General features: G+C 52.9%; 1 protein-coding gene across 2 annotated transcripts in view; it reads left to right on the top strand.

The window, feature by feature from the left end:
* Positions 1 to 26,856, top strand: part of SPTBN4 (spectrin beta, non-erythrocytic 4) — a 76,257-nt gene that overhangs the window by 14,320 nt on the left and 35,081 nt on the right. For both annotated transcript variants that reach the window (XM_072777449.1, XM_072777455.1), the window contains exons 4-18: positions 2,915 to 3,066; positions 4,048 to 4,221; positions 7,631 to 7,722; positions 8,704 to 8,784; positions 10,184 to 10,299; positions 12,467 to 12,579; positions 12,676 to 12,863; positions 12,938 to 13,055; positions 13,330 to 13,488; positions 14,087 to 14,389; positions 14,735 to 14,885; positions 18,322 to 19,270; positions 20,472 to 20,609; positions 23,610 to 24,360; positions 25,797 to 25,999. In XM_072777449.1, the coding sequence (XP_072633550.1) occupies positions 2,915 to 3,066; positions 4,048 to 4,221; positions 7,631 to 7,722; positions 8,704 to 8,784; positions 10,184 to 10,299; positions 12,467 to 12,579; positions 12,676 to 12,863; positions 12,938 to 13,055; positions 13,330 to 13,488; positions 14,087 to 14,389; positions 14,735 to 14,885; positions 18,322 to 19,270; positions 20,472 to 20,609; positions 23,610 to 24,360; positions 25,797 to 25,999 (3,688 nt within the window). The remainder of the gene's footprint in view (positions 1 to 2,914; positions 3,067 to 4,047; positions 4,222 to 7,630; positions 7,723 to 8,703; positions 8,785 to 10,183; positions 10,300 to 12,466; positions 12,580 to 12,675; positions 12,864 to 12,937; positions 13,056 to 13,329; positions 13,489 to 14,086; positions 14,390 to 14,734; positions 14,886 to 18,321; positions 19,271 to 20,471; positions 20,610 to 23,609; positions 24,361 to 25,796; positions 26,000 to 26,856) is intronic.

Here is a 26,856-nt window from a genome sequence, read left to right as displayed (position 1 = left end):
GGTATCCCTAAACTTTTTTAAAAAATATTTTATTTACTTATTCATGAGAGACACACAGAGAGAGGCATAGACATAGGGAGAGGGAGAAGTAGGCTCCCTGTGGGGAGCCTGATGCAGGACTCTATCCCAGGACTTTGGGATCACAACCTGAGCCAAAGGCAGATGCTCGACTACTGAGCCACCCAGATGCCCAAGACTCACCTAATTTAAGAACAGGCGAGGGATTTGCATAGATGTCTCTCCCAGGAGGATACACAAATGGCCAATAAACACATGGGAAGATACTCACCATCATAGGTCACCAGGGAAATGCAAATCAGAACCGCATTGAGACACCACTTCATACCACTGGAATGGCTGTGATCAAATGGGAAAATAGCAAGGAGTGTTGAGGACATGGGGACACTGGGACCCTCATACCTCACTGGTGGGAATGTAAGATGGTGCAGCCACTTTGGAAAACAGTCGGCAGTTCCTCAAAAGGTTAATCATAGGGGCACCCAGGTGGCTCAGCCGATTGAGTGTCTGACTCAATTTCAGCTTAGGTCATGATTTCAGGGTTGTCATATCGAGCCCTGCATCAGGCTTTGCGCTGAGTGGGGAGACTGCTTGCGATTCTCTCTATCCCTCTCCCTCTGCCCCTCTCCCTCCTTGTGCACTCCTCTCTCTCTCTCAAATAAATATTTTTTTCTAAAAAAAGGTTAATCATAGAGTTGCCATAGAATCCAACCATTTCACTCCCCAGCATATAGTCAAGATTGTTGAAAACACAAAGACTTGTATGTACATAAATGTTCACAGCTGCATTATTCATAACAGCCACAAAGTGGAAACAACCCCACTGTCCACTGGTGAACAGATGAGTAAAATGTAGGATGTCCAGAGAATAGAATATTATGTAGCCATAAAAAATAAAGTACTGATACATGCCACAATGTGGATAAACCTTGAAAACATGCTAAGCTAAATAAGCCAGACACCCAAAAAGCTCATATATTGTATGATTTCATTTATATGAAATGTCCAGAATAGGTAAATCCATAGAAACAGAGAGTAAGTTAATAGCTTCCTAGGGCAGGATGCCTGGGTGGCTCAGCAGTTGAGCGTCTGCCTTCGGCCCAGGGTGTAATCCTGGAGTCCTGGGATTGAGTCCCACATTGGGCTCCCTGCATGGAGCCTGCTTCTCCCTCTGCCTGTGTCTCTGCCTCTCTCTCTGTGTGTCTCTGATGAATAAATAAATTAAATCCTAAAAATAATAGTTTCCTAGGGCTGGGAGAAGGGGGAGTGGGGGAGTGACTGCTCGTGGGCACAGGGTTTTTTCTTGGAGGGTTGAGCATGTTCTGGTATTAGATGGTGATGTGAAAATACTAAAAATCAGTGAATTTATACTTTGAAAGGGTGAATTTTATAGTATGTGAATTATAGCTCATAGTAAAGCTGTTATAAAAGAGAGAGAGAGAGAGAGAGAGAGGGCAGCCCAGGTGGCTCAGCAGTTTAGTGCTGCCTTCGGCCCAGGGCGTGGTCCTGGAATCCCGAGTAGGGCTCCCTGCATGGAGCCTGCTTCTCCCTCTGCCTGTGTCTCTGCATCTCTCTCTCTCTGTCTCTCATTAATAAATAAATAAATACATACATACATAAATCTTTAAAAAAATAAATAAGAGAGAGAGAGAAGCCCCTGGATGGCTCAGTTGGTTAAGCATCCCGCACTGCACTTGATCTCAGCTCAGGTCTTGATCTCAGGGTGGTGAGTGGTGAGTTCGAGCCCCACCTTGGCCTCCATGCTGGTTGTGGAGCCTACTTAAAAAAAAAAAAAAAAAAAAAAAAGATAGTAGGAGCGGCTTCCAAGCAATGTTTTTGTCAGTGAGGCAGCAGTTGAGGAGTTGTACACATTCTCCCCCCACACCCGTTGGCAGTCACATGCCTACTACTATGCACCCTAGGGATGTGGGAGACTCAGGATCTAGCTGGCAGTCTAACTACCGCAGAGTGGGGAGTTCGAGGGTGTGTGTGACATGGTCCCTTGTCATGGAGGGGGCATTCCTTCTAGCATATTCCTTCCTCTTCATCCCCCACACCTCGTCAGTGCCATGTCTAATTTTTTCATCAGTGACTAACTCTCCATTGTGTCCCCTTCCCCCATCTCCAGCTTCTGCCCTGATTTGTCCTCTCTTTCGAGAGTCACTTCCCCAGTGTCCCCCCTGAGCTGCCATTCTTGCCCTCTCTGACCTACCCTCCCCACAGTAGCCAGAGGTGTTCCTGAAACACAACTCTCATTCTGTCCTGCCCCCCTCCTTAGCTTTCCACAGCCCCCTAGTGTATTATCTGGGTCCCACTAAACTGAGCTCTGGGAGGGAAGGCCTCTGTCTATACTCAGAGCCTAGAACAGTGCGGAGCACATACTAGGTGGTCAAATATTTATTGATTGCATGAATAGGGCCAACTGGGATGAGGATCAAGGAAGGCTGGGGGGCCTGGGGGGCTCAGTCGGTTAAGCGTCTGCCTTTGGCTCAGGTCATGATCACCAGGTGCTGGGATCTAGTGTTAGGATCCGAGTCCCTGCTCAGTGGGGAGTCTGCTTCTCCCTCTCCCTCTGCCCCTCCCCGCTGCTTGTGTTTTCTCTCTTAAGTAAATAAATAAAATCTCTGGGGGGGGGGGAAGAGAGAGAGAGAGAGAGAGAGAGAGAGAGAATCAGGGAAGGCTTTTTGTGGAAGTGATATCTCAGGAAAGCTCTAAGACCTGTCTCCAGGTGCGCAGGGAAGGGTAGGCAGGGCGTCCCAGGTAGGAGGAGCCGTCCGTCGGTGCCAAGCCCTGACTGTTGTTGCAGAGCTGGGGTCTGGGCGGGAGTGGAGGGCTGGGGAGAAGCTGCGGGGGGCGGGTACAGGGGTGCGGGGGCTCATCAGAGCCTGTCTTTCAGACGAGCGCGAGGCCGTGCAGAAGAAGACCTTCACCAAGTGGGTGAACTCGCACCTCGCCCGCGTTGGCTGCCACATCGCGGACCTCTACGCCGACCTCCGGGACGGCTTTGTGCTCACGCGGCTCCTGGAAGTGCTGTCCGGGGAGCAGCTGGTGAGGGGACCCGGGGCCCGGCGGCGGGGGGCGGCCCTGGGATCCCGGGCAGGGCTGTGACCCCGGGCGGCTAACTTCCCAGAAGGGCGGGTGGGCTAGCGCCCCCGTTATCCAGGGGGGGGGCTAAGGCGCGGGGCGGGGCCTGGTGAGCCTGGGGGCGTGGCTGGGAACTGCCGCGGGTAACATGGACCGTGAAGGCCGCGGTTCCTGCGGACTCGGGGCTTGGGATGGGGAGTAGTGCTGTTGCAAGACGTCTGGCTATAAAATAGGGGCAGGACCCTGTTGCAGGGGGTCTATGGATGAGGGTGCCGTGGTCATCGGGAGGGGAGGCCCGGGTCATGGAACTATGGGGAACGAAACAGGACCCTGGTATGAGTCTGGCTTGTGTGGGTTGCAGCTGTATTTCTGGGCTTGGGTGAGGCTTCATCGCAAAGGGTGGGATTCTGAGGGAGCTAGAGATTTATTAAAGGAGCTCAGAAACCGTGAGTGGCACGGCTATAGAACAGAAACAAACGCCCCTGGAAGTAATAGTGCAATAAACGAGGGGAGACCTGGGGGAATGGGCGTGGCTCCAAGCAAGGGCCCGGCGGGGAGGCAGGGGGTGTGTGGCCATGGAACTGGGGGCCACGCCGAGGGGGCCTGGACAGAGATCCAGGGGGAGGGACGAGTTGCAGCTTCTTAAGAGGCTTCTTAAGAGGTGTGGCTACCAGGTCGGAGGCGGAGCTTCAGTAGAGTGGGTGGGGTCAGGAACTAGAATAAGCCTCGAAGGGACGGACCCTTGAAAGGGGTCTGGCTCTGGGAAGGGGCAGGGCTCCTTCAAAAGGATTGGGTCCTAGGTCTTTGAAAAGACGGGGGGGCGTGGCTTGGGCTTGGCCATCCAGGAGGCTTGGCCGTGAGGGGCGGCGTCTTTGGAAGGGGTGAGGCCTGGGGCACAGGGGACTTGGCCGGGCTGTCCACCTCCCAACGCGCCTGCCACCCTAGCCGAGGCCCACGCGCGGTCGCATGAGGATCCACTCGCTGGAAAACGTGGACAAGGCGCTGCAGTTCCTGAAGGAGCAGCGCGTGCACCTGGAAAACGTGGGCTCGCATGACATCGTGGATGGAAACCACCGGCTGACTTTGGGGCTAGTCTGGACCATCATCCTGCGCTTCCAGGTGATCCCCAAGTGACCCCTGCCCGGCCTTCCCCCGCCAAGGTGTGGCCTTAGGAGGGCATCTCCCACTCTCATTCATTCATCTCAAAAATTTTCCCAGTATGATGCGGGAATCCTATTCCAGGTGGTGGGGGTGAAAATTATGATAAAAATAACAATCATTATCACTACCGTCACTATGATAATTTATTTATACGTTTTTTTACTCCATTCCAGGCACTGTTCTAAGCACTTGGCATTTAATACACACAACAACCCCATAAATTAGGTACCGTTTATTACATTCTATGGTAAGGAAAGTGAAGCCAGAGAGGAGAAATAATATGTTCAAGGTCATACAGCTGGATAGTGGAGCTGGAATTCAAATCCAGGCAATTTTACTGTTCAGAAGCAAAATGGACAAATTTTCTTCTCTTTACTTTCTTTTTTTTTTAATCAACAAGCTTTCTGCCTTTATGGAGCTTACGTTGTGGTGGGTGAGACAGACAATAAACCAACCCTTAAGTAATTAAACTGGAGGTATATGAGAAAGGCATCAGCTCTAGGTAAGAGCTTTGCAAAAAAGAATACATTATGATAAGGCAGTAAAAGGAATACAAAATATCAGGTTGACGAGATTTTAGACTTGGTTGGAGAAGGGCTCTCTGAGAAGCTGGTGGTTGCATAACATGAAGATGAAGGGAGAAAGTATCCCAGGCAGGAGGCACAGCATATGCAAAGGCCCTGACTGGGGCAGGAAGGAGCTGGAATATTGGAGTTATAGAATGACCACTATGGCTAGAGAATAGGAAGCAAGGGGGAACCTGGGAGGAGATGAGGTCAGAGGAGTTGACAGGGTCTAGGTGATCTGCGATCAGCAGATTTTATTCTGTTTGAGATGGGGAGAAATTAGAGAGTTTTATCAAGAGGATGGCATAATCAGATTTAGACAGATCTCTTTGCATTGGGGGTGGTCGTCAAAATTGGGGGCTGGGAGGCCAGGGAAGAGACTGGAACTGGACTGGGAGATGCTGGGGCCACCCTGAGACAGTCCAAGGAGGAGGAATGGGTTTGAGGGACAATTCGGGACATGATGGTGGTAAAGGGTCTAGGACATCAGGATGAACATTTAGCAGTTCATTGGATCATGGGAATAGAGCTCAAGGGACGGGTGGGGGCTGGAGACAGACATGGGTATTGCCAAAACAAAATCAGGGAACAAGACTGGGGGTGAGGGATCACTGCTGGTGGCTGGAGCCCTTCCCTAGAGGTTGGGACCTCCTGGGAACCTAGTTTTTTTCCCTTAGAATCCAAATGCCAAACTCAGCTCTTGAGTCCAGGACCAAAGTCTCAAATACCCATTTGAGGCTCTTGAACCTGCTTTAGATTCTGGGTCACTAAGGACTTTATTAACACCTACTAAGTGCAATATAGCAGGAAACAAACATCCTGTGGTCCTGGAGCTTTTTTTTTTTTTTTTTTTTTTTTAAGATTTTATTTATTTATTCATGAGAGACACAGAGAGAGGCAGAGACAGGCAGAGGGAGAAGCAGGCTCCCTGCGGGGAGCCCAATGGGGAACTTGATCCTAGGACCCCGGGACCATGACTTGAGCTGAAGGCAGACACTCAACCACTGAGCCTCTCAGGTGCTCCTAGTCCTGGAGCTTTTACAGGTTAGTGAGAGCATTAGTTGGCTAGGGCTCCTGTAACAAAATACCAGACTCAGTGGCTTAAACAAACAGAAATTTATTTTCTCAAGTTCTAAAAACTGGAAGTTCAAGATCAAGCTGCCAGCAGGGTCAGTTCCTACTGAGGCCTCTCTTCTTGGCTCACAGATGGCGACCTTCTCTGCATCCTCACATGGCCTCTTCCCTGTGTGTGCACATTTCTTGGGGTCTCTTCCTCTTCTTATAAGGACACCAGTCATTTTGGAGCTCCACCTGTATGGCCTTACTTAACCTTAATTATCTCCATAAAGGCCTAATTTTCAAATATAGTGATGTTTGGGGGTCAGAGCTTCCACTTACAAATTTTGAGGGGGGCACAATTCAGTCCACAATGAGGAGACAGTAAATCAGATGAATAAAGAAAATGTAGAGATGATGATAGATGCCAAGGAGATAATAAGGCAGAAAAGGAGGACGTGAAATTTGAGTAGACATACTTTGATTTAAAATCAAGTGGTTGGGGGGATTCCTGGGTGGCTCGGCAGTTTAGTGCCTGCCTTTGGCTTGGGCGCGACCCTGGAGTCCCGGGATCAAGTCCCATGTCAGGTTCCCAGCATGGAGCCTGCTTCTTCCTCTGCCTGTGTCTCTGCCTCTCTCTCTATATATATATATCTATCATGAATAAATAAATAAAATCTTTTAAAAAATAAAATAAAATAAAGTGGTTGGGGTTCAATCAGTTAAGCAGCTGCCTTTGGCTCAGGTCATGATCTCAGGGTCATAGGATTGAGTCCCACGTCTGGCTCCCTGCTCAATGGGGAGCCTGCTTCTCTCTCTCCCTCCGCTGCTCCCCCTGCTTGTGCTCTCTCTGTCAAATAAATAAATAAAACTTAAAAAAAAATAAATAAGGGTCCCTGGGTGCCTCAGTGGTTGACGGTCTGCCTTTGGCTCAGGTCATGATCCCAGGGTCCTGGGATCCAGTACCGCATCAGACTCCCTGCAGGGAGCCTGCTTCTCCTTCCGCCTATGTCTCTGCCTCTCTCTATGTGTCTCTCATGAATAAATAAATAAAATATTTTTTTAAAAAAATAAATAATAAGATAAAATAAAGTGGTTGGCAAAGCCCTCACTGAGAGGTGACAAGTGAATCAAGACATCAAGTTGGGGTGGAACCATGTGGGCCCCTGAGGGAAGGAATGGCCAGTGCAAAGGCCCTGAGGCAGGAGGATGCTAGTGATTTAATGAAGAGGACAGCAGGTCTCTAGAGCAGAGTAGGCTGCTCCAGAGTAGGTTGAAGATGAGGTCAAAAACTTCCTGAGGGGAAATTGACTTTTGCCATGAGTGAGATGGACACCCTGAGGGTCTTGAGGCTGAGAGGCATGTGATCTGATCCAGGTGGTCACAGGGTTCCTCTCTGCTATTAGAATAGACTGTAGGGGCAGGAGCAGGGAGACCAGCCTGGAGGTGACTGCACTAGCCCGGGCTGGAAATGATGGTGGCTTGAATCAGGGAAGTGGCCCAGAAACCAAAGTATGGAGGCCTCCCTAGAAACTGAGACCCTAGTCCACAACTACCTCCCCTAATTGTAAACATTGCAAAACACTCCAGATCCCACTCTCCTCCTCCTGAACCCCCAACCCCAGCCCAAAGCTGCCTCCCTCATCTCCTCTGTCACCTACCACCCTCCCTGGCCGCAGGGTACGCCCGTGGCCCCCAGGCTCGTGTCCTCCAGGTCCCGGCAGCCATGTTGTGTCTCCTCACAGATTCAAGTCATCAAAATCGAGACTGAGGACAACAGAGAGACCCGCTCAGCCAAGGATGCACTGCTCCTGTGGTGTCAGATGAAGACAGCTGGGTAAGCACACATTCCCCCTGCCCCACCAGGCCCCTAACCTAATCTTGAGGGTTCCTTCTGGGACTGGAGTATAGGGGACAGCCCAAGCCCTCAGGGTCAAAAGTTACATCTGAAGTTAGTGAACTGGTAACTCTTCTGACCTTGACAAATAAACCCCTGTAACAATCTGGAAGGTCTGGTTCAAATGTCCAACTTGGGCTCCTCGGAGCACCATGCTGGATAGTAGTGGTCCCCATCCTGCCCCCTTCGGTCCCCCCACCTCAGGAGGCCTCATGTGCACCTATGTGGACACCCCAGCCCTATTCCTGAGCTGTGGCCGACCCCCACTCCGAAAGCAGCCACCTCTCAGCCTAAGAGTGTGCACAATGGGGCTCGGGCAGCTCCCGTGAGGAGTTCAGGCTTCTGGTACCTTCAGTGGGGCTGAGAAGGGAGCTGTGTAGCTCTGCTGGGGAGTCCCCAAGAGCCCCAGCTCTCCACCCTCTGCCCTGGGGGGGGCCGTGGCCTGGAACTCAAGGGCTCCTGGAGAGCTGCCCCTGGGAGGAAGAGGGGGCAGGTATGGATGGAGACTGGGCTCTCTGGTGCTCAGCCTTCTGGGGGCCGGCTGGCTGGCTCTTTCACTGTGTCTTGTGTTTACTTCTATGTCTGCTTTCCCTTGTTCCTATCTCTCCCTCCCCCTACTCTCTCCCCCCTTCTCTCTCCCTTCTCATCTCCTCCCTTCCCTTCTTTCTTTCCCCATCTCTGTCTGTATCCTGTTTTCTCTCCGTCTCTCTTTCTATCTCCCTGCCATCTCCCTGCCTCAATTGATCTATCTATCTATCTATCTATCTATCTATCTATCTATCTATCATCTATCATCATCACCATCTATCCACCCTCCCATCCATCCATCCCTGTCTATCTCTCTCTCTCTCTCCCTTCCTCCCTCTTTTTCCTCCCAACTATCTCCATCTCTGCCTCTGTCTCTCCTTTCTATGCTTCCAGTTACCCTGAGGTAAACATCCAGAATTTCACCACCAGCTGGAGGGATGGCTTGGCCTTCAACGCGCTCATTCACCGGCACAGGTACCCACTGACCTGGCGCAGCCCGGCCCTGCCCTGCACCCCCACTCCGGGTCCCTTGGGTACACACATGCCTGTACATGTGTGCATGCAGATGACACACATAGATGCGAGGACCCATCCCTTCATACGCACGCCCTTCACACTTATACAAGGCACACACCCCTGCAGAACCCCATCCAGGCCATGTACTCTGTGTGTGCATGGAAACACACGTACGTACCATCATGCAAATGTGTATACACACTTATACTCATGCACATACACAGCCCATGCCTGCTACTTCCAGGCCCCCAGGGCAGAGAGCTCACTCCCCTTGGACTGTCCTCTCTGGTGTGGGCACAGTGCCCCCTCTCATCAGAAAGTCTTTCTTCTAGGGGAGCCCCAGAGCCCCCCTTCTGTTTCCCTACACACCTACCTTTCACACCTGACGGCCTGCCGCTGAATTGGCTGAGGGGTGGGTATCCAGACAAATTGCCCCCATGTCATGATCATCCACATGACAGATTAGGGAAACTGAGGCCCCAAGCCTGGGAAAAACATGCTCTAGTGTGGTGGGAGTGGAACCCAGCCTTTTCTGCCAGAGACACATGTTCACTCACAAGCCTTGCCTGTCATGCATATGCACCCATACACTTGGGGAGACCCAGCCCGACCCCCACAGCCAGAAACCCACCAGCTCTACCCAATGGCAAGATTGGTTGAGCGCTTCCTGTATGCCTGGGATTGTTCTCGGTGCTTTCAATAAGTCATTTAATATTCAGTGAGCCTGAGGCACCTGGGTGGCTCAGTGGTTGAACGTCTGCCTTTGAATCAGGGACTGATCCTAGAGTCCTGGGATAGAGTCCTGGGATCGAGTCCTGCATCAGGCTCCCCACAGGGAGCCTACTTCTCCCTCTGCCTATGTTTGCCTCTCTCTATGTGTCTCTCATGAATAAATAAATAAAATCTTAAAAAAATATATTCAGTGAGCCTGTGAGACAGATGCTAGTAGTCTAGTAGTATTATCTCCACTTTACAGATGAGAAAACTGAGGCATGGAGAGACAAAATAGCTTACCCAGTTTGACAGCCAGGAAGTAGTCGAGCTGCAGTGTGAGCCCCATGGGCTGGCTGTAGACCTCACACTTTGAACTGCTGTGTAATAATACTGTTTAGAAACATGCTCAAGTAGACATGTGTGTTGTAAAGTCATTGTACACATGCCCTCATGCAGTTGTCACAGCCACAGAGGAATGCACAGACATGTACTGGCACACACCTTTCCCCTGGGCCAGGTGGCACCCCTCCTGCCCCTCGTCATGGTGGGGGGCGGCGCTCAGACAAGGATGGTGGCTCTCTGCCTGCTTGCCCACTGGCCCTGGAGCCTGCCTGCTGCCTGCCCACTCTGTGTCCCCACCCAGGCCCGATCTCGTGGACTTCAGCAAACTCACCAAGTCCAATGCCAACTACAACCTGCAGAGAGCCTTCCGCACAGCTGAGCAGCACCTGGGGCTGACGCGTCTGCTGGACCCTGAGGGTAAGCCCTGCACAACCCCAGCCCGACTAACTCTTGGGGGGATTTCTGACTCCAATGCCCACATCTACTCCATCCTGCTGCAACCCCATCCCAAACCCAAGGCGCTTGAAGTCCCAGCTCCTAGCCCCTCCCCTTCCTCATCTCCAATGCCTCCTCCTCCCTGGCTTCCAGTCCCTTCCTTGGCATCTCCATCTCCAACCTGAATCCCACCTTAACCCTCTCCCCTTCCCACGCCCACTCCCATCCCCAGTGAGCTCCCCCAAGCCCAACCCCCTTCCCTCCCTAGCTCCAGCCCCACCCCCAAGATTATCCCCCATCCCCATCCCCTGACTTCAGCTTCCCTCCTAATCCATGATCATGCCAACACCAATCTCCCCAGTCTCTGGAATAACAGCTGTTCCCTTTCTCTGAGCATCTGATGTGCCAAGCACATGGCCAGGGATTTTATTGAAACTTCTCCCCTTCATCCTCACGCTGACCTGGTTGGATAGAACTTATCTATCCTGTTTTTTTTTTTTTTAATTTTTATTTATTTATGATAGTCCCAGAGAGAGAGAGAGAGAGAGAGAGAGGCAGAGACATAGGCAGAGGGAGAAGCAGGCTCCATGCACCGGGAGCCTGATATGGGATTCGATCCCGGGTCTCCAGGATCGCGCCCTGGGCCAAAGGCAGGCGCCAAGCCACTGCGCCACCCAGGGATCCCTCTATCCTGTTTTAAAGTGATAGAGATGAAAGGCTCAGAGATATGAAGTCACTTGCCCAGCATCACACTGCAAACCAGCAAATGGGACTTCTGTAGTCTGTGCTCAGTGCCTGCTTGGCACATAGTGTTTGGTGGCTGTCAGTTTCATGAGTTGGTGAAGAGTAAAAGGCCAAGTGTAACACTGTGCATTCAGTGGGCAGATCAAAATGATCATTGGAATTCATTGAGTTTCTCCTCTGGGCCAGGGTATTCTTTCTAATACTTATAGGGCTCCCAGGTGGCAGGCACTGTCCTTACTGTTGTAATGGAGAAACTGAGGCTTAGAGAAGTTAGGCCTATTTCCTAAGGACATGCAGTGAGTAAGTGGTTGAACAGGGATTCAAGCACATGCTTCCTCCAAAGCCCATGTCCTTGACCTCTGACCTCATACACCATTAATACATTTAACAAATATTTATTGAACTCTTACAGTGTGCTGGGCATGGCTAGAACAATGGTGAAAAAAGATAGGCACAGGGGGGCCTGGGTGGCTCAGTTGGTTAAGTGGCTGCCTTCTGGCTCAGGTCATTATCCCAGAGTCCTGAGATTAAGCACCCCCCCTCCCCCAGTCAGGCTTCCTGCTCAATGGGGAGTCTGCTTCTCCCTCTCCCTCTGCTGCTCCCCCCCCCCCGCTGTGCTCTATCTTGCTCTCTCTCTGTCAAATAAATAAATAAAATTTTTACAAAGATAAATAAAAAAATATTTTAAAAAAGAAAAAGACAGGCACAGCCTTTGTGCTCATGAAGCTTGAACTCAAGATAAGGGCATGATCGCATAAATGAATATTTAATTGAAAATTATAAGTTCCAGGAGGAGTTCCAGGATAAGATGCCACGAGGAAGACTAACGGGGGAGGGGGGCAACTCTTCACAGGCTGAACAGGGAGGCTTATCTGAGGAAATGTGAGTTGAGCCCTGAAGGATGAGTGGGAGTTAGGCACACAGAAGAGGGAACATTGTTCTATATAGTGAAAACAGCATGTGCGGGCAGCCTGGGTGGCTCAGTGGCTTAGCGCTGCCTTCAGCCCAGGGTGTGATCCTGGAGTCCCGGGATCGAGTCCCACGTCTGGCTCCCTGCATGGAGCCTGCTTCTCCCTCTGCCTGTGTGTGTCTCTGCCTTTCTCTGTATCTCTCATGAATAAATAAATAAAATCTTAAAAAGAAAAGCATGTGCAAAGGGCCTGAGGTGGAAGGTAGAGTGGTATGAAATAACTATGGCTAGTTTCTCTATGGTGGTTTGCATATGTTGGGTACTGTTTAATCTCATGAGGTAGATCCCTATTTGGCAGATACAAAAATTAAGGAACAGAGAGTTTAGTTATCTTGCCCAAGGTCACACAGCTAGTAAGAGTGGGCTCTCCCTCCCTCCTCCCAGTCCCTGTCATAATGCTCACCGTCATGCTTCCCCGCTCTCCTTTCCCCCCAGATGTGAACATGGAAGCTCCAGATGAGAAGTCCATCATCACCTATGTGGTGTCTTTCTACCACTATTTCTCCAAGATGAAGGCTCTGGCTGTCGAGGGGAAGCGGATCGGGAAGGTTTGGGGAGCCAGGGGAAGGGGTGGATGGGAGCTTGGGAACCACCTGGGGGCACATCTGGGATGAAGCTGACCCCATCTTCCTTCGCCGGGCCAGGTCCTGGACCAAGTGTTGGAGGTGGGGAAGATCATTGAGCGCTATGAGGAGCTGGCCGCCGAGCTGCTGGCCTGGATCCACCGCACCGTGGGCCTCATCAGCAACCAGAAGTTTGCCAACTCATTGAGTGGGGTGCAGCAGCAGCTCCAGGCTTTCACGGCCTATTGCACACTGGAGAAGCCAGTCAAGTGAGGCCCAGCTGAGGAGGGAGGGCAGCAAGTGGAGGTGTGGAGGCGGGGTTCCTGAGCTCAAGCCCCTTCAGGTTTCAGGAGAAGGGGAACCTGGAGGTGCTGCTCTTCAGCATCCAGAGCAAACTACGTGCCTGCAATCGTCGCCTCTTTGTGCCTCGGGAGGGCTGTGGCATCTGGGATATCGACAAGGTGAAGTTGAGAGTATGGGGAAGAGGCAGGGTGACTCTGTGCGGTTGTGTAGGTTGTGCACTGCTCAAGGGAGCCATTTATATTGTAGACGCCATGGATTGGGTATTTGTCCTGACAGCCTTCCAGCAGGAAAGTGTCATGAAGGAGCAATACATTTTTCCCCCAGTTTACACGAAGGTGCTGTGAATGCTAGGAGTCACCTCTGACAGAGAAGCCAGGGCCATCAAAGTGGGGGGCGTTGTTGGGGTCTGACTGCCTCCTCCCATCTCCCTAGGCCTGGGGCCAGCTGGAGAAGGCAGAGCACGAACGGGAGGCTGCTCTGCGGGCTGAGCTGATCCGGCAGGAGAAGCTGGAACTGCTGGCTCAGAGGTTTGACCACAAGGTGGCTATGAGGGAGAGCTGGCTGAATGAGAACCAGCGCCTGGTCTCCCAGGTACGGCATTCAGGGCTCGGCTCTGGGGGCAAAGGAGGGAGGGGCAGGGCTGGTGGCCCTGGGACCAGAGAGGGAGTCTCCCTCTCCTAAGCGAGACAGAAGTGTTGGATTAGTCTCCTAGGTGGCGAGTGAGGGTGGGAAGGGAGAGCTGGTCTCCTAAGTGAGCGGTGGGGGAGGGGTGCGGGCCAGATCTCCAAGGTAACAGGAGAGTGAGGTTGGTCTCCAGGGTAACTAGAGAGGACAGAATTAGTCTCTTCAGGGATAGGGAGACTATTTAATTAGACTAAGTGACTGAGGAGGTTGTATCTGGTGTCCAGGGTAACTTGGGAGGATAGACTTGGTCTCCTAAGTAACAGGGAAGGGTAGGCCTGGTCCCCAGGCTCTAGGGCAGTGGTAGGATGGGGACCGTTTCCTGGGTGATGAGTTTAAGGCTAGAGATGTGATGAAGAAGTGCAGGGCTGGTCTCCAGGGTAACCGAGGAAGATGGAGCTGGTCTCCAAGGTAACCTGGGCTGGTGCGGCAGGGGCAGGGTAACAGGTGCATGGCTGGGGCAACATGGGTGAGCACCCGTGGCCTGCCCTGCCCTGCCCTGCCCCAGGACAACTTCGGGTATGAGCTGCCAGCAGTCGAGGCAGCCATGAAGAAGCACGAAGCCATCGAGGCGGACATTGCGGCCTATGAGGAGCGGGTGCAGGGCGTGGCCGAGCTGGCCCAGGCACTGGCAGCTGAAGGCTACTACGATGCCCGGCGTGTGGCGGCCCAGCGTGACAGCGTCCTGCGCCAGTGGGCCCTGCTGACCGGGCTGGTGGGCGCCCGGCGGACACGGCTCGAGCAGAACCTGGCCCTACAGAAGATCTTCCAGGAGATGGTGTACATGGTGGACTGGATGGAGGAGATGCAGGTGGGCAGGACCTGGAGCCCAGGGCTGTAGACACTGAGTGTTGTCGGGGAGCTGAAGAGGGTTGGGGAGAGAGATGGGAAGAGATGGAGACAGAAAGGCATAGGTGAGAAAGAGGTGGAGTCAGAGGGAGGGAGATGCTAGAGCCCAGGAACATGGAGAGAGGGGAGGTGGAACACTCAGAGAGAGAGAGAGAGATGCTGACAGGGACAAGGCGATTGAGACAGAGATCAGAGTTCAAGGGATGGGTTGGAGGAGCTGAAGAGTAGTCCAGACAGGGACAGTGCGGAGTGGGCCTGGCCTGAGGGCCAAGGCCAAACATGTGCTCAGTGCTGCCCCCTCTTGTAGGCTCAGCTGCTCTCCCGCGAGTGTGGGCAGCACCTGGTGGAGGCCGAGGACCTGTTGCAGAAGCACGGACTGTTGGAGGGGGACATCGCGGCCCAGAGTGAGCGGGTGGAGGCACTCAACGCTGCTGCCCTGCGTTTCTCTCAGCTGCAGGGTGAGTTTAGGGTGGAGACTTTCAGGGCTGGAGCTAATAGAAGCAGAACGACTCTGTAAGAGACAGTAAGAAGGAGTGAGCTCCCTGTCTTTGGAGGCATCCAAGCACAAAATAGATTCACATTCCAGCAGGGATATCATGGGGGAAATTATTGCCTTGGGTGGAGGTTAGACCACATGACTCCTTCCTGCTTTGAGATTCTGCAGTAACATTTACATTTTTATCAAGCACTTGTGTAAAACGAAGCCCTTCACAGCCAAATCTCAGTGAATGCTGTAAAACGTCTGTGTAAGGTAATATATAGTCAGGGCCTGTTTGGCAGCAAATAATAGAAACTTGGTTCAGTTAGCTTCTGGGGAAAGGGGGAGTGTCTTGGCCAATGTAACTAAAAGTCCAGCCAGGGCGGGGCAATTCGGCTTCAGGCATGGCTGGATCCAGGGATTGTCCAATAATGCTTTGAAGACTCCATCTCTCTGATTGTCGTATCTATGTTTGTATCACTCATGGGCGGTCCCTCCCCTTATGTAAATCTGGGATTATTCAGCCCCATGTTTACATCCTAGCAACTTAGTGGACCGAACAGGAGACAAGCCCCTTTGCCCCAATATTTCTGACAAATGGTTCAAGGAGAGCTTTCATTTCCCCACTGGGGGTTCCATCCCCTCCACTCAGCCAAGCATTGTAACTCCAAGCCCTACAGTGAGCTAATTGGCCACATCTATGTGACATGCCCACCCCAGCGCCAAGAGTGGGGTCGGCTCTTTCCAAAGACTTGGACTGAGGAAGAGGAGGGTGGAAGCCATTACCAGCAGCAGGGGGTGGATGCTGATAGGCAAAACCAAGACTCGCTCTAAAAAGGTTGTCATTGTACTGATGTCAACTTCCAGTCACAGTCCACCAGGAATCCCCCTGTTGTCAGACTGAGTTGGGGTTGTTGGCTCTTTGCACACACCCTGGGGAACCATGGGGCCTCTCAGCAGGAGGATGTCAGGATGGGCTTGTTACAGGTTGTGGGCTTGTGTTAGGTGATTTGGGGAATATTTATGCGGTGTGTTTTGCTGCGGATTGAATACTTCTAGGAGGTGGGAATAACTAGGTGATGGCTCATCTTAGTCATCGTTGTCCAGGTGGGGGGTGGGGGGAGAGGAATTGGCAGCCATCATTCACCTGAGCTGGGGCGGGGGGATGGGTGGTGGCTTCTGTGGCTTGCACAGTGACCTCTTTTCTGTGTGTGCTCAGACACAGTTATGGGAGGGTCTCGTTTCCATGCCACTCCCTCGTGGTCACAGAGTGGCCTTGCCTGAAGTTGCTGTCCTGCGAAACCGTGTATGCAAGCTGTGAGTGCAGACGAGACTGCTTTTTGCTTTCTTGCAAAAGAAAAGGAAAGGAAAGGCCCAGAGCCATCGAGCTAAGAGGCTTCCAGGCACCTGTTGCACTCCTGTGTCTGGAGCCACAGCCCTTTGGAATCCTGAAGCATCAGTAGAAAAGGCAGGGCCTGTCTGGCTTGCAGACAGGGGGTGGTTCTCACTCTTACAGGCTGGGTCAAGTGTTGGAGTTTCCTTCCACGCCCCATAGGACATGCCCACCCTGGCTCAGCCCATGTCCCAACCTCAGGAGAGGCTGTTGGGACCCTCTCCTTCTCCTTAGGGATGTTGTCTTAGAAGGCTCCCTCTGTCTTCTCCTTGTGAGATCTCGATGCCTGGTGGCAGCCAGTGGCACCATACCAACAGCAAAGAGGCTGGGGAGGGGGGTATGTTATGGTGATGAGAAGCAGCGCTGCCTGACATGTGGTTTAGAGGGTGGCCTCCCTGATCTGTCACTTCTCAGCTGATCCTGTGCAAGTGGCTTCCTTCCCAGAACCTCAGTTTCTTCATCTGTAAGATGGGGCTAATAAGGATACTGCCCCACAGCGTGGTTGTGAGGATGAGATGACGTTATGCCAGAGTCAGGCCTGGATACACGAATGCCTTGTTGCTGTTGATTTTTCAGTTGGATGCTTTGGTATTTGGGTCAGTTTCAGTGAATGTCCAGAAATCTGGAAATGGCACATCCCATCTAGGGCAGTGGCTCTCACAGTGTTTTGACCCACTAAGAAATACGTTTACCTCCTGACCCAGAGTTCACACGCACATGTGCATACACAGGCACAAAGGTTTTATGAAACAATGCTTCCCCTTGCCTTCTGTGTTGCATCCTGATATTTTCTTTTCTTTTTTTTTTAAGACTTTATTTATTTGAAAGAGAGCAATCACAAGCAGGGGGAGCAGCAGAGGGAGAGGGAGAAGTAGGCTCCTCACTGAGCAAGGAGCCTGATGTGGGACTCGATCCCAGGATTCTGGGATCATGACCTGAGCCAAAGGCAGATGCTTAGCTGACTGAGTCACCTAGGTGCCCCACATCCTGATATTTTCTGTTCATTCTATTCTTATTCCATTAAAGAAATGCTGGCTGTGAGCCATTAAGTTATTTTCACAATTCTCTGGTCACAAACCAGAATTCTAGGAGGAAGGTGAACTCTTTGAATAAAAAAGGGAGTTCAGGTCATCACTGGAGTTAAGAGATAAGGCAACAAAGGATAAAAGGGGGAACCCAGAAAATGACTCAAGAATAGAGATATTTCCGGTTGCTTGGCTGGCTCAGAGGGTAGTAAGTTTGAGCCCTAAATTTGGTGTAGAGATTACTTAAAATAAAAATAATAGAGATGTTTCATTTGGTCCAGTCCTGGAGGAATACAATTAACCCTAAAATATACAGATTTTAGGATTCTCTGAATCTCAGTTTCCACCCATCATTCAATCAGTACTAAGTCACTGTTTTTTTTTTTTCTTTCTTTCTTTTTTAAGATTTTATTTTATTTAATCATGAGAGATACAGAGCAGGAGAGAGAGAGGCAGAGACACAGGCAGAGAGAGAAGCAGGCTCCATGCAGGGAGCCCGATGTGGGACTCGATCCAGGCAGGGTCTCCAGGATCACGCCCTGGGCTGCAGGCGGCGCTAAACCGCTGCGCCACCCGGGCTGCCCTAAGTCACTGTTTTAATCAGGCCACACTGTGCTGGGCAATGATGGGGACACAGTGTGACGGAGACCCTGCCCTCATGGGCTCCTGCCTTGTGGGGCTCCCAGTCCAGGTCCTGCCCTCATGCGACTCCCAGTCCAGTGGGGGTGACAAAACAGGCAGTGATAGCCAGAGGGGTCAGGGCTGGGATGGTGGGGAGGACACAGGCAGAGGGGTCAGGGCTGGGGTGGAGGAAGAGGAGAGGCCTGGGGGAGCCAGAGAAGGCGCCTGCTCCAGACAGCCTGTCTAGGGCTGCGGGGCCGCGCAACCTCGCACCCCATGAGGCCTACCTAGCCAAGGACAGGGCAGGTAGCCTGCGCCTCCGTCTCGGCGCCCCCTGCCGGTGGCCAACCCGGGATCCTCCCCTTCTCCTGGCCCAGGCTACCAGCCCTGCGATCCGCAGGTCATCTGCAACCGCGTGAACCACGTGCACGGCTGCCTGGCGGAGCTGCAGGAGCAGGCGGCGCGACGGCGCGCCGAGCTGGAGGCCTCGCGGAGCCTGTGGGCGCTGCTGCAGGAGCTGGAGGAGGCCGAGAGCTGGGCCCGCGACAAGGAGCGCCTCCTGGAGGCGGCGGGCGGCGGCGGCGGCGGCGGGGCGGCGGGCCCGGGGGGCTCGGCGGGCGGCGCGCACGACCTGTCCAGCACCGCGCGCCTCCTGGCGCAGCACAAGATCCTGCAGGGCGAGCTGGGCGGGCGGCGGGCGCTGCTGCAGCAGGCCCTGCGGCGCGGCGAGGAGCTGGCTGCGGCCGGCGGCGCCGTGGGCCCGGGCGCCGACACGGTGCACCTGGCGGGGCTGGCGGAGCGCGCGGCGAGCGCCCGGCGGCGCTGGCAGCGGCTGGAAGAGGCGGCGGCGCGGCGCGAGCGGCGGCTGCAGGAGGCGCGGGCGCTGCACCAGTTCGGCGCCGACCTCGACGGGCTCCTGGACTGGCTTCGCGACGCCTACCGCCTAGCAGCCGCGGGCGACTTCGGCCACGACGAGGCGTCCAGCCGCCGCCTGGCCCGCCAGCACCGCGCGCTCACGGGGGAGGTGGAGGCGCATCGCGGGCCCGTGGGCGGCCTGCGGCGTCAGCTGGCGACACTGGGGGGCGCCAGCGGGGCCGGGCCGCTGGTGGTGGCACTGCAGGTGCGCGTGGTGGAGGCGGAGCAGCTGTTCACCGAGGTGACCGAGGTGGCTGCGCTGCGGCGCCAGTGGCTGCGAGATGCCCTGGCGGTCTACCGCATGTTTGGCGAAGTGCACGCGTGCGAGCTGTGGATCGGTGAGAAGGAGCAGTGGCTGCTGGCCATGCGCGTGCCCGATTCGCTGGACGACGTCGAGGTGGTGCAGCACCGGTGAGCGCGCCCTTGCGGGACCCCCGGGGCCCCTTCCTCGTGCACGCAAGTCTCGCCTCCCTTAGTTCAACCGGCCTCACCTCTGCTCAGCTGGGGCCAGGGTTCCAGGGAAATGGGACCGGTAGTAAGTAGTTCCCACCTCGTGGGTGCCGAGGGATGAGTGCTTGTAGGACACTTAGCAAAAGCCTGGGCGCAGGGAGCGTTTCAGGAGCGTTTGCTGTTATTATGAAGCTTATGTTCACCTGGTGGGAAATTAACTGAAGCTTCTCCAGAGACACCCCAGCCTGGCCCCTCCCCTGGGACTGCCACAGCTCCTGCACAACTGTCACCTCGCTGGCTAGTGTAATAGTTCCGACCGTGTCATTTTCTCTTCCATCACCCTGCTTGACATTTCTTCATAGCACTTACTATCCTGTGACCCATGAGATACTGATGCCTCTGTTGGCTAAGTTAGTAACAGTTGTGAGATGAACGGATGTCCCCTTTTATGGATCCACTCATTCATTCGGTTGGTGCTTAATTACCCAAGCCACAGTTTTGGGCATTGTTTTAAAAAGGGGAGGACTGTACCCAGCTTTAAAAAGATCTCCCTGGCTGCCATGTAGAAGGTGTGTTAGAGGGGTTGAGGATGGTGACTGGGAGCCTAAAGAGGCAGCTGGGGTGGGGACCCAGGTAGGAGGGGACAGGAGTTGGCCAGGCTAGGAGGCCAAGTGGCTAGACCATGGGGGCGAATGGTCTGGGGAGAAGCGTTGTCCAAAACGGAGCCCAGAACTGTGACCTTGAGGATAGTGGGGCTGCCCCTGAGATGGGGGCCAGAGGAAAACCAGATTTGGGGTAAGATGCTGATGCTGGTTTGAATCACAGAGGCTGTGAGGAGCCCCAAGGAGGTGTACGGCAGCTTTGAGGTTGCAGACATGTTCAAAAGGAATGAAGTTGAGGCCGCAGAGTGAGATGTGGGGGTTATGAGACCAGGGTCACAAGAATTGAGACTGTGGGGATTGATAGGATGGCTCAGGCAGGGTGGGAGAGAAAGCTAAGGGGGCCCAAGACAGAGCCTTGAGGAATATAACATTTAGGGGGCAGGTGGAAGGAGGAGGAGCTGGCACAGGGTCCTAAGAGTTAGAAGGAAATCCAGGAGAAGGCTGAGAAGTGGGCAGGTCCCCAGGGCTCAGGCTGCCTGAGCACGACCATCCTCCTACAGATTTGAGAGTCTGGACCAGGAGATGAACAGTCTGATGGGCCGTGTCCTGGATGTGAACCACACAGTCCAGGAGCTGGTGGAAGGAGGCCACCCCAGTTCAGATGAGGTGCGCTCCTGCCAGGACCACCTCAACAGCAGGTAAGTGAGCCTGAGGCCTCACATCAGTCCTCACGGGTTTTTTCCATCATTCTTTTCCTCATTTACTCAACTGTTGAAATCAAGAATGTGCAATTTTGACCCCCTGAGGTGATAATGGCCACCCAGGAAATTGGCAAAATCTTGAGGGGGAAATGGTAATACCCGCTGCTAGTTATGATGTGGTAAAATGAGGATACAGTATATTTTAGTGGATTATTGATTTATTTGTATAAAAACTAAGTATCTACTATCTGCCAGGAATTTTTCTAAGCAGTTTATATGCCTGGTTTTATCTTCCGATATCCCAATTCCATACTAAAATCTCCAGAATTCAGAAATAAATTTTAAAAAATAGTAACAAATTAATATCTTTCCCCCTACCAGCCATTCTTCCAATGTGGGTAGGGTTAATGGAAGAAGACACAGATACAGGGAGGTGAAATCCTTAACATGATTACTCAATTCAGTAAATAGGAGCCAAACCCAGTTCTGTCTGAATCCAGAGCTGGGGCTCGTAAGCACTTAGAGCGTCTTCTCAGCCACCCTATGGGGCAGAAATTGCCGCATGTTAGAGAAGGGCAAGCTGGGACTCAGAGATGTGAAGACACTGGCCCAAAGTCACACAGCAAGTTAGGGGGTCAAGCCTGGGTCTGAAGTTGAATTTGACTCCTAAGACTGTAGTCTAAGATTTTAAAGCCTTTGTAGCCTTGACAAGCATCAGGGCCTCAAATGATAAGAACAATAGTGATTTACAGTGCTTATTAAGAATATACACTGAGTGCTATAGCCACATGATATCATTAAATACTCAGTGAAATGGACATTATTTTCCCCACCTTCCAGATGAGAAAACTGAGAATCAGAGGGAAAGTTTGCCCAAGGTCACATGGTGAATCCAGCCAAAGCAGAACTTGAACTTGGGTCCTTTTAAAAGAGAGAGAGAGAGAGAGCATGCACAAGCATGGGACAGGAGCAAAGGGAGAGAGAGAATCTTAAGCAGGCTCTATACCCAGCATGGAGCCAATGCGGGGTTTAATCCATGACCCTGAGATCATGACCTGAGCCAAAGTCAAGAGTCAGAGACTTAACCACCTGAGCCACCCAGGTGCCCCTGAACTTGGGTCCTTCTGATTTCAGAGTTCTAATCTCTGCTCTGTGGTATGTCCATTCTAGGGGGACAGAGAGACAGTGAACAAATAAACTAATAAATGAACAAGATCTTTAGAGAATTATCCTGACCCAGTAGAACATAACCGAGGGCTGAAGGTGATTTTAGATCTTGTGGTCAGCCATGACATTTGAGCAGGGCCCTCAAAGGGGATGAGAAGGAGCCAGCCACGGGAAGGGATGGGAAGGTACAGAGCACTCCAGGCAGGGAGCACAGTGGAGGCAGAAAGGAGCTTGGTATGTTCCCTCAAATTGTCCCCACTCAATAATAGCAAACAAGTACTGTTGGACCCACTTCATAAATCATAACTCATTGGACTCTCACAACACTCCTGTGAGGTAGGTGCTGTGCTAGGATCATGTCCATTTTACTGATAGGGAAACTGAGGCACAGAGAGGGTTACTTGCCAAAGGACAGACAGGTTAGACTTGACTCCAGGACATCCAGCTTGGGCCACACACAGCCTATGAAGGGGAACTGAGGCACAGAGAAGTATTATCAATTGTCTGAGGGCACAGAACAATATATAATTTTTCCCCATTAATTTATTTTGCTATTGAACACATTTGCCTTTACACCATTTGATCCTCAGCACCTGGCCAGTGGAACATGCTCAGTTTCTATTTGCTGGACCCAACACAGCATCTAATGTTGTAAGCCAGCACTTCTTTCACTCTGGCTTCAGTATTCCTTTGCACTCTTAAAAACTGCTGCGGGGGGATCCCTGGATGGCTCAGCGGTTTAGTGCCTGCCTTCCGCCTGAGGCAATGGTCCTGGGGTCCTGGGATGGAGTCCCACACGGGGCTCCCTGCAGGGAGCCTGCTTCTCTCTCTGCCTGTGTCTCTGCCTCTCTCTCTCTCTCTCTCTGTCTCTCATGAATAAATAAAATCTTTAAAAAAAACTGTTAGGGACCCCCAAAGAGCTTGTTTTTGTGCATTGTTGCTATCAATATTTACTACGTTGGAAGTTGATATGAGAAATTTATTTTTTTTAGATTTTATTTATTTATTCACGAAAGACACAGAGAGGCAGACATGTAGGTAGAGGGAGGAGCAAGGCTTGATCCCAAGACCCTGGATCATGACCTGAGCCAAAAGTAGATGCTCAACCACTGAGCCACCCAGGTGCCCCGATCCGAGACATTTAAAATCATTAAGTGGTTTTAAAATTACAATAATAAACCCATGATGTTAACATAACATCTTTTCTTATTTATGATAGTCACACAGAGAGAGAGAGAGAGAGAGAAGCAGAGACACAGGCAGGCTCCATGCACCAGGAGCCTGAAGTGGGATTTGATCCCGGGTCTCCAGGATCGCGCCCTGGGCCAAAGGCAGGCGCTAAACCGCTGCGCCACCCAGGGATCCCAACATAACATCTTTTTTTTTAATGGAATATAACTACTTTTCAAAACAAAACAAAAAAAATGTGAGAAGAGTGGTTTTGGTTTTGCATTTTTGTAGATCTCTTTGCTGTCTGGTTGAGGAGAAGGCAGCTGAGTTCTCGAGTCTGCTCCTGCCTCCGGTCTTGGTCACAAAGACTCTGAGAACTATGGACTCTGGGGACAGACTAGGAGTGAGAAGGCAAATGGCATCTTAGCGTTATTATAAAGATAGTTTTGACCTCGCTCAGATTACATTTTGAGAACCGCTGCTCTAAGCAAGTGTGCCTTGTAGGGTTTTATTTTACACAGGCAGAAGCCGGGGCTCGATGAGGCAGAGTGACTTTCCAAAGTCACACAGTGGCCCGGTCCTATCCCAGGACCCTGGGCCTTCTAGGCCCAGGAGGAGTCCCTGTCGTCGTCCTCAAGTCGCCCTCCTTCCCCTGGGCAGGTGGAACCGCATCGTGGAGCTGGTGGAACAGCGCAAAGAGGAGGTGAGCGCAGTGCTGCTGGTGGAGAACCACGTGCTGGAGGTGGCCGAGGTGCGCGCCCAGGTGCGCGAGAAGCGGAGGGCGGTGGAGAGCGCGCCCCGAGCCGGCGGCGCCCTGCAGTGGCGCCTCAGCGGCCTGGAGGCGGCTCTGCAAGCGCTCGAGCCCCGCCAGGCGGCCCTCCAGGAGGAGGCCGCCCTGCTGGCTGTGCGCTTCCCGACGCAGGCGGCGCGGCTGCACCAGGGTGCGGAAGAACTGGGCGCCGAGTGGGGCGCGCTGGCGAGCGCGGCTCAGGCCTGCGGCGAGGCGGTGGCCGCGGCCGGGCGCCTGCAGCGCTTCCTGCACGACCTGGACGCTTTCTTGGACTGGCTGGTGCGCGCTCAGGAGGCGGCGGGCGGCGTCGAGGGGCCCCTGCCCGGCAGCCTGGAGGAGGCGGACGCGCTGCTGGCTCGCCACGCCGCGCTCAAGGAGGAAGTGGACCAGCGCGAGGAGGACTACGCGCGCATCGTGGCAGCCAGCGAGGCGCTGCTGGCATCCGACGGCGCCGAGCTGGGCCCCGGCCTGGCGCTCGACGAGTGGCTGCCGCACCTCGAACTGGGCTGGCACAAGCTGCTCGGCTTGTGGGAGGCGCGCAGGGACGCCCTGGTGCAGGCGCACGTCTACCAACTCTTTCTGCGCGACCTCCGCCAGGCTCGCGCGGTGCTCCGCAACCAGGTGGCCGCTTCGGGGCTCACGGTGGGGGCTTGAGGCCACGGGGGATCGTGGGGACAGGGAAACGTACGCACGAGTGTGTTTGCAGGGACCACTGGGTTCGTGGCTTATCCGAGGGCAGCGGGAGTGGCGAGGGTATCTGGTATGGAGCGCTGGTTTGTGGATCATCTGGAGTGAACACGTGTGGGTGTGCTGCCAGGATCTGAGGAGGATGACGGGTGGATCGGTGATTTATCTAAGGTGGCTGACACTTTGTGGACTATCCCAAGCGAGTAACGCACTTGGATATACATTGCAGTGACTTCCCGGGTGCGTGTCTGGAAGGAAGTTGAGACCTCGAGGGTTGATTGGTGATGGTTAATGGAGTTCAAAGATCTTGGGGTGGATGACGGGAGGATAAAGATTATGGAAATAGGTAATTCAGGCTGAGAGGTTATCTGGATCAGCAATTGATTGTGGATTACATGGTTGTGGGTGCCCAAATTAGCAGATAATCTTCTTATTGGGAGTGGTAATTTGCATGCCCTCTGCAGAGGGGAAATGTTTATGGTTTGAGAAATCAACTGGCTTGCCATGGTTATCTGGGAAGAGCTGATCCATTTGGAGATCATTCTAGGAGGGCAAGCAAGATTGAGGATTTGGACAAGATAGAAGATTCCGTTTCCCCCCAGTTGTCCAAGAGTAGCTACCAAGCTTTGGAGATCATTTTAGAAAGGGCCCCTGCCTATGCTAGTTATCTTAGAGAAAGCTGACCCAGTTTGAGGATTATCTGGGGGGACAGACAGGGAGCCCCAGGAATTCTGAATATGGATGCTGAGGGAGCCTTTAGAGAACCTTTCTGACCTCGCTGTTTTACAGTTAGAAAACTAACCCCAGAGAGGGAAAGAACTTCCTGGAGGCCACCCAGCTCCCAGTTCAGGCTTAATGGATTAACCAAATATTTACCGAATGCCTCCTCTGTGCCACGCACTATTCTGGGACTGACCAGACTTTAGAAAACAGAACACAAAAATCCCACTCTCCTGCAGCTGGCCTTCGTGTGTGTGTGTGTGTGTGTGTGTGTGTGTGTGTGTGTGAAGATGATAAACAAGTAAATGCATACAAAAATAATATGTCAGGTATACGCTATGAAAAATAATAAAGCAAGGCAAAGGGACGTAGCTGGGGCAGCAGGTGGTATTTCTGGCAGATGGTCAGAGGACCTGAAGAAAGTGAAGGAGCCGACCATGGAGGTATCTGGAGGGAGGGACTGCCAGGCAGAGGGCCTAGCATAGGCAAAGGCCCGGAGGTTGGGTCATACCTGGCATGTTCCATGTTAGAATGAGGTGAACAAAGAGAGAGGACATAGAGGGGAGGTGGCAAGCCAGGCCAGCAGCCTCTCCCAGGTCCTGGCACCAAGCTGACCTGAACACCCCCATCCAAACTCCTCCCCTCCCCAGGAGATGGCACTGTCGGGTCCCGAGCTCCCAGGCACAGTGGAGTCCGTAGAGGAGGCACTGAAAAGGCACCGGGATTTTCTCACCACGATGGAGCTGAACCAGCAGAAGATGCAGGTGGCTGTGCAGGCTGCTGAGGGCCTACTGAGGCAGGGCAACGCCTATGGCGAGCAGGCCCAGGAGGCTGTGACCCGGCTGTTGGAGAAGTAGGTCCCTCACACCCCAGGGGCACAGAGGGAGGGACGAAGAGGCCAGGGCTCCCCTCTCCTTTCCATCCCGATTTCTGCTGCTCTGCCCCTCTCTGATTTCTATTTAATTCCATACTGTTTCAGATTTGACTGAACTTGATATTTTGTGAAAAGGTAACCAACTGGTGGTCGGAAACCCAAAAGATACGGAAAGGATATACAGTGAAGTTTCTCTGCCAAGCCTGCTCTCAGCAGCCTGGGGTAGCTGGACTGGTTGTTAAAATGTTAACTTCTTTTTCTAGATGCCCGGCGTCTGCCCTGTTTTCTGGGCCCCAGAATCCAGCAGCTGAAGGCCAGACACAGGTTCCGGTCTGGCTTTCCAGACGGGATACTGTCCCCTGCCATACTGGGTTTTGGATATTGTGAATGAGCACCTCCAGCAGGCCCTGAAGGCCCAGTTCCCTAGGAGGCACGCAGAGTGTGTGCATGTGTCGGTGTCTCTATCATGCTTCTCTTGCACACCATCAGTCACCATCTGTCTCTCGCCACTACCCTGTCTCTTGTCTGCCCTTGCACTAATTGAGCAAAGACATTTACTGAATATCCAGTGTGTGCCAGGCACTCTTCTAGGCCCTGAATGAAACACTATCCCCTACTTCCCCCTGCTGCCCACCCAAAATCCCATCCCTCAAGTTGAGTCTTTTATAGGGGCTCCTCCAGCCTGATTTCTATCATCATTGCTGTTTCTGCCCCTTATGGTGAGCCATGAGGACCCAGTGCCCCTCCCTCTGTCTTTCCACTGTCTGATGGAAAGCATGCCTGGTCACTCCACCACCATCGACAACCCAGAGACCCCAGCCCTTCCTCTGTCTGGG

This window comes from Canis lupus, chromosome 1 (assembly GCF_048164855.1).
Source record: "Canis lupus baileyi chromosome 1, mCanLup2.hap1, whole genome shotgun sequence".
Lineage (NCBI taxonomy): Eukaryota > Metazoa > Chordata > Mammalia > Carnivora > Canidae > Canis > Canis lupus.
This window is presented reverse-complemented; position numbering and strand designations above follow the sequence as displayed.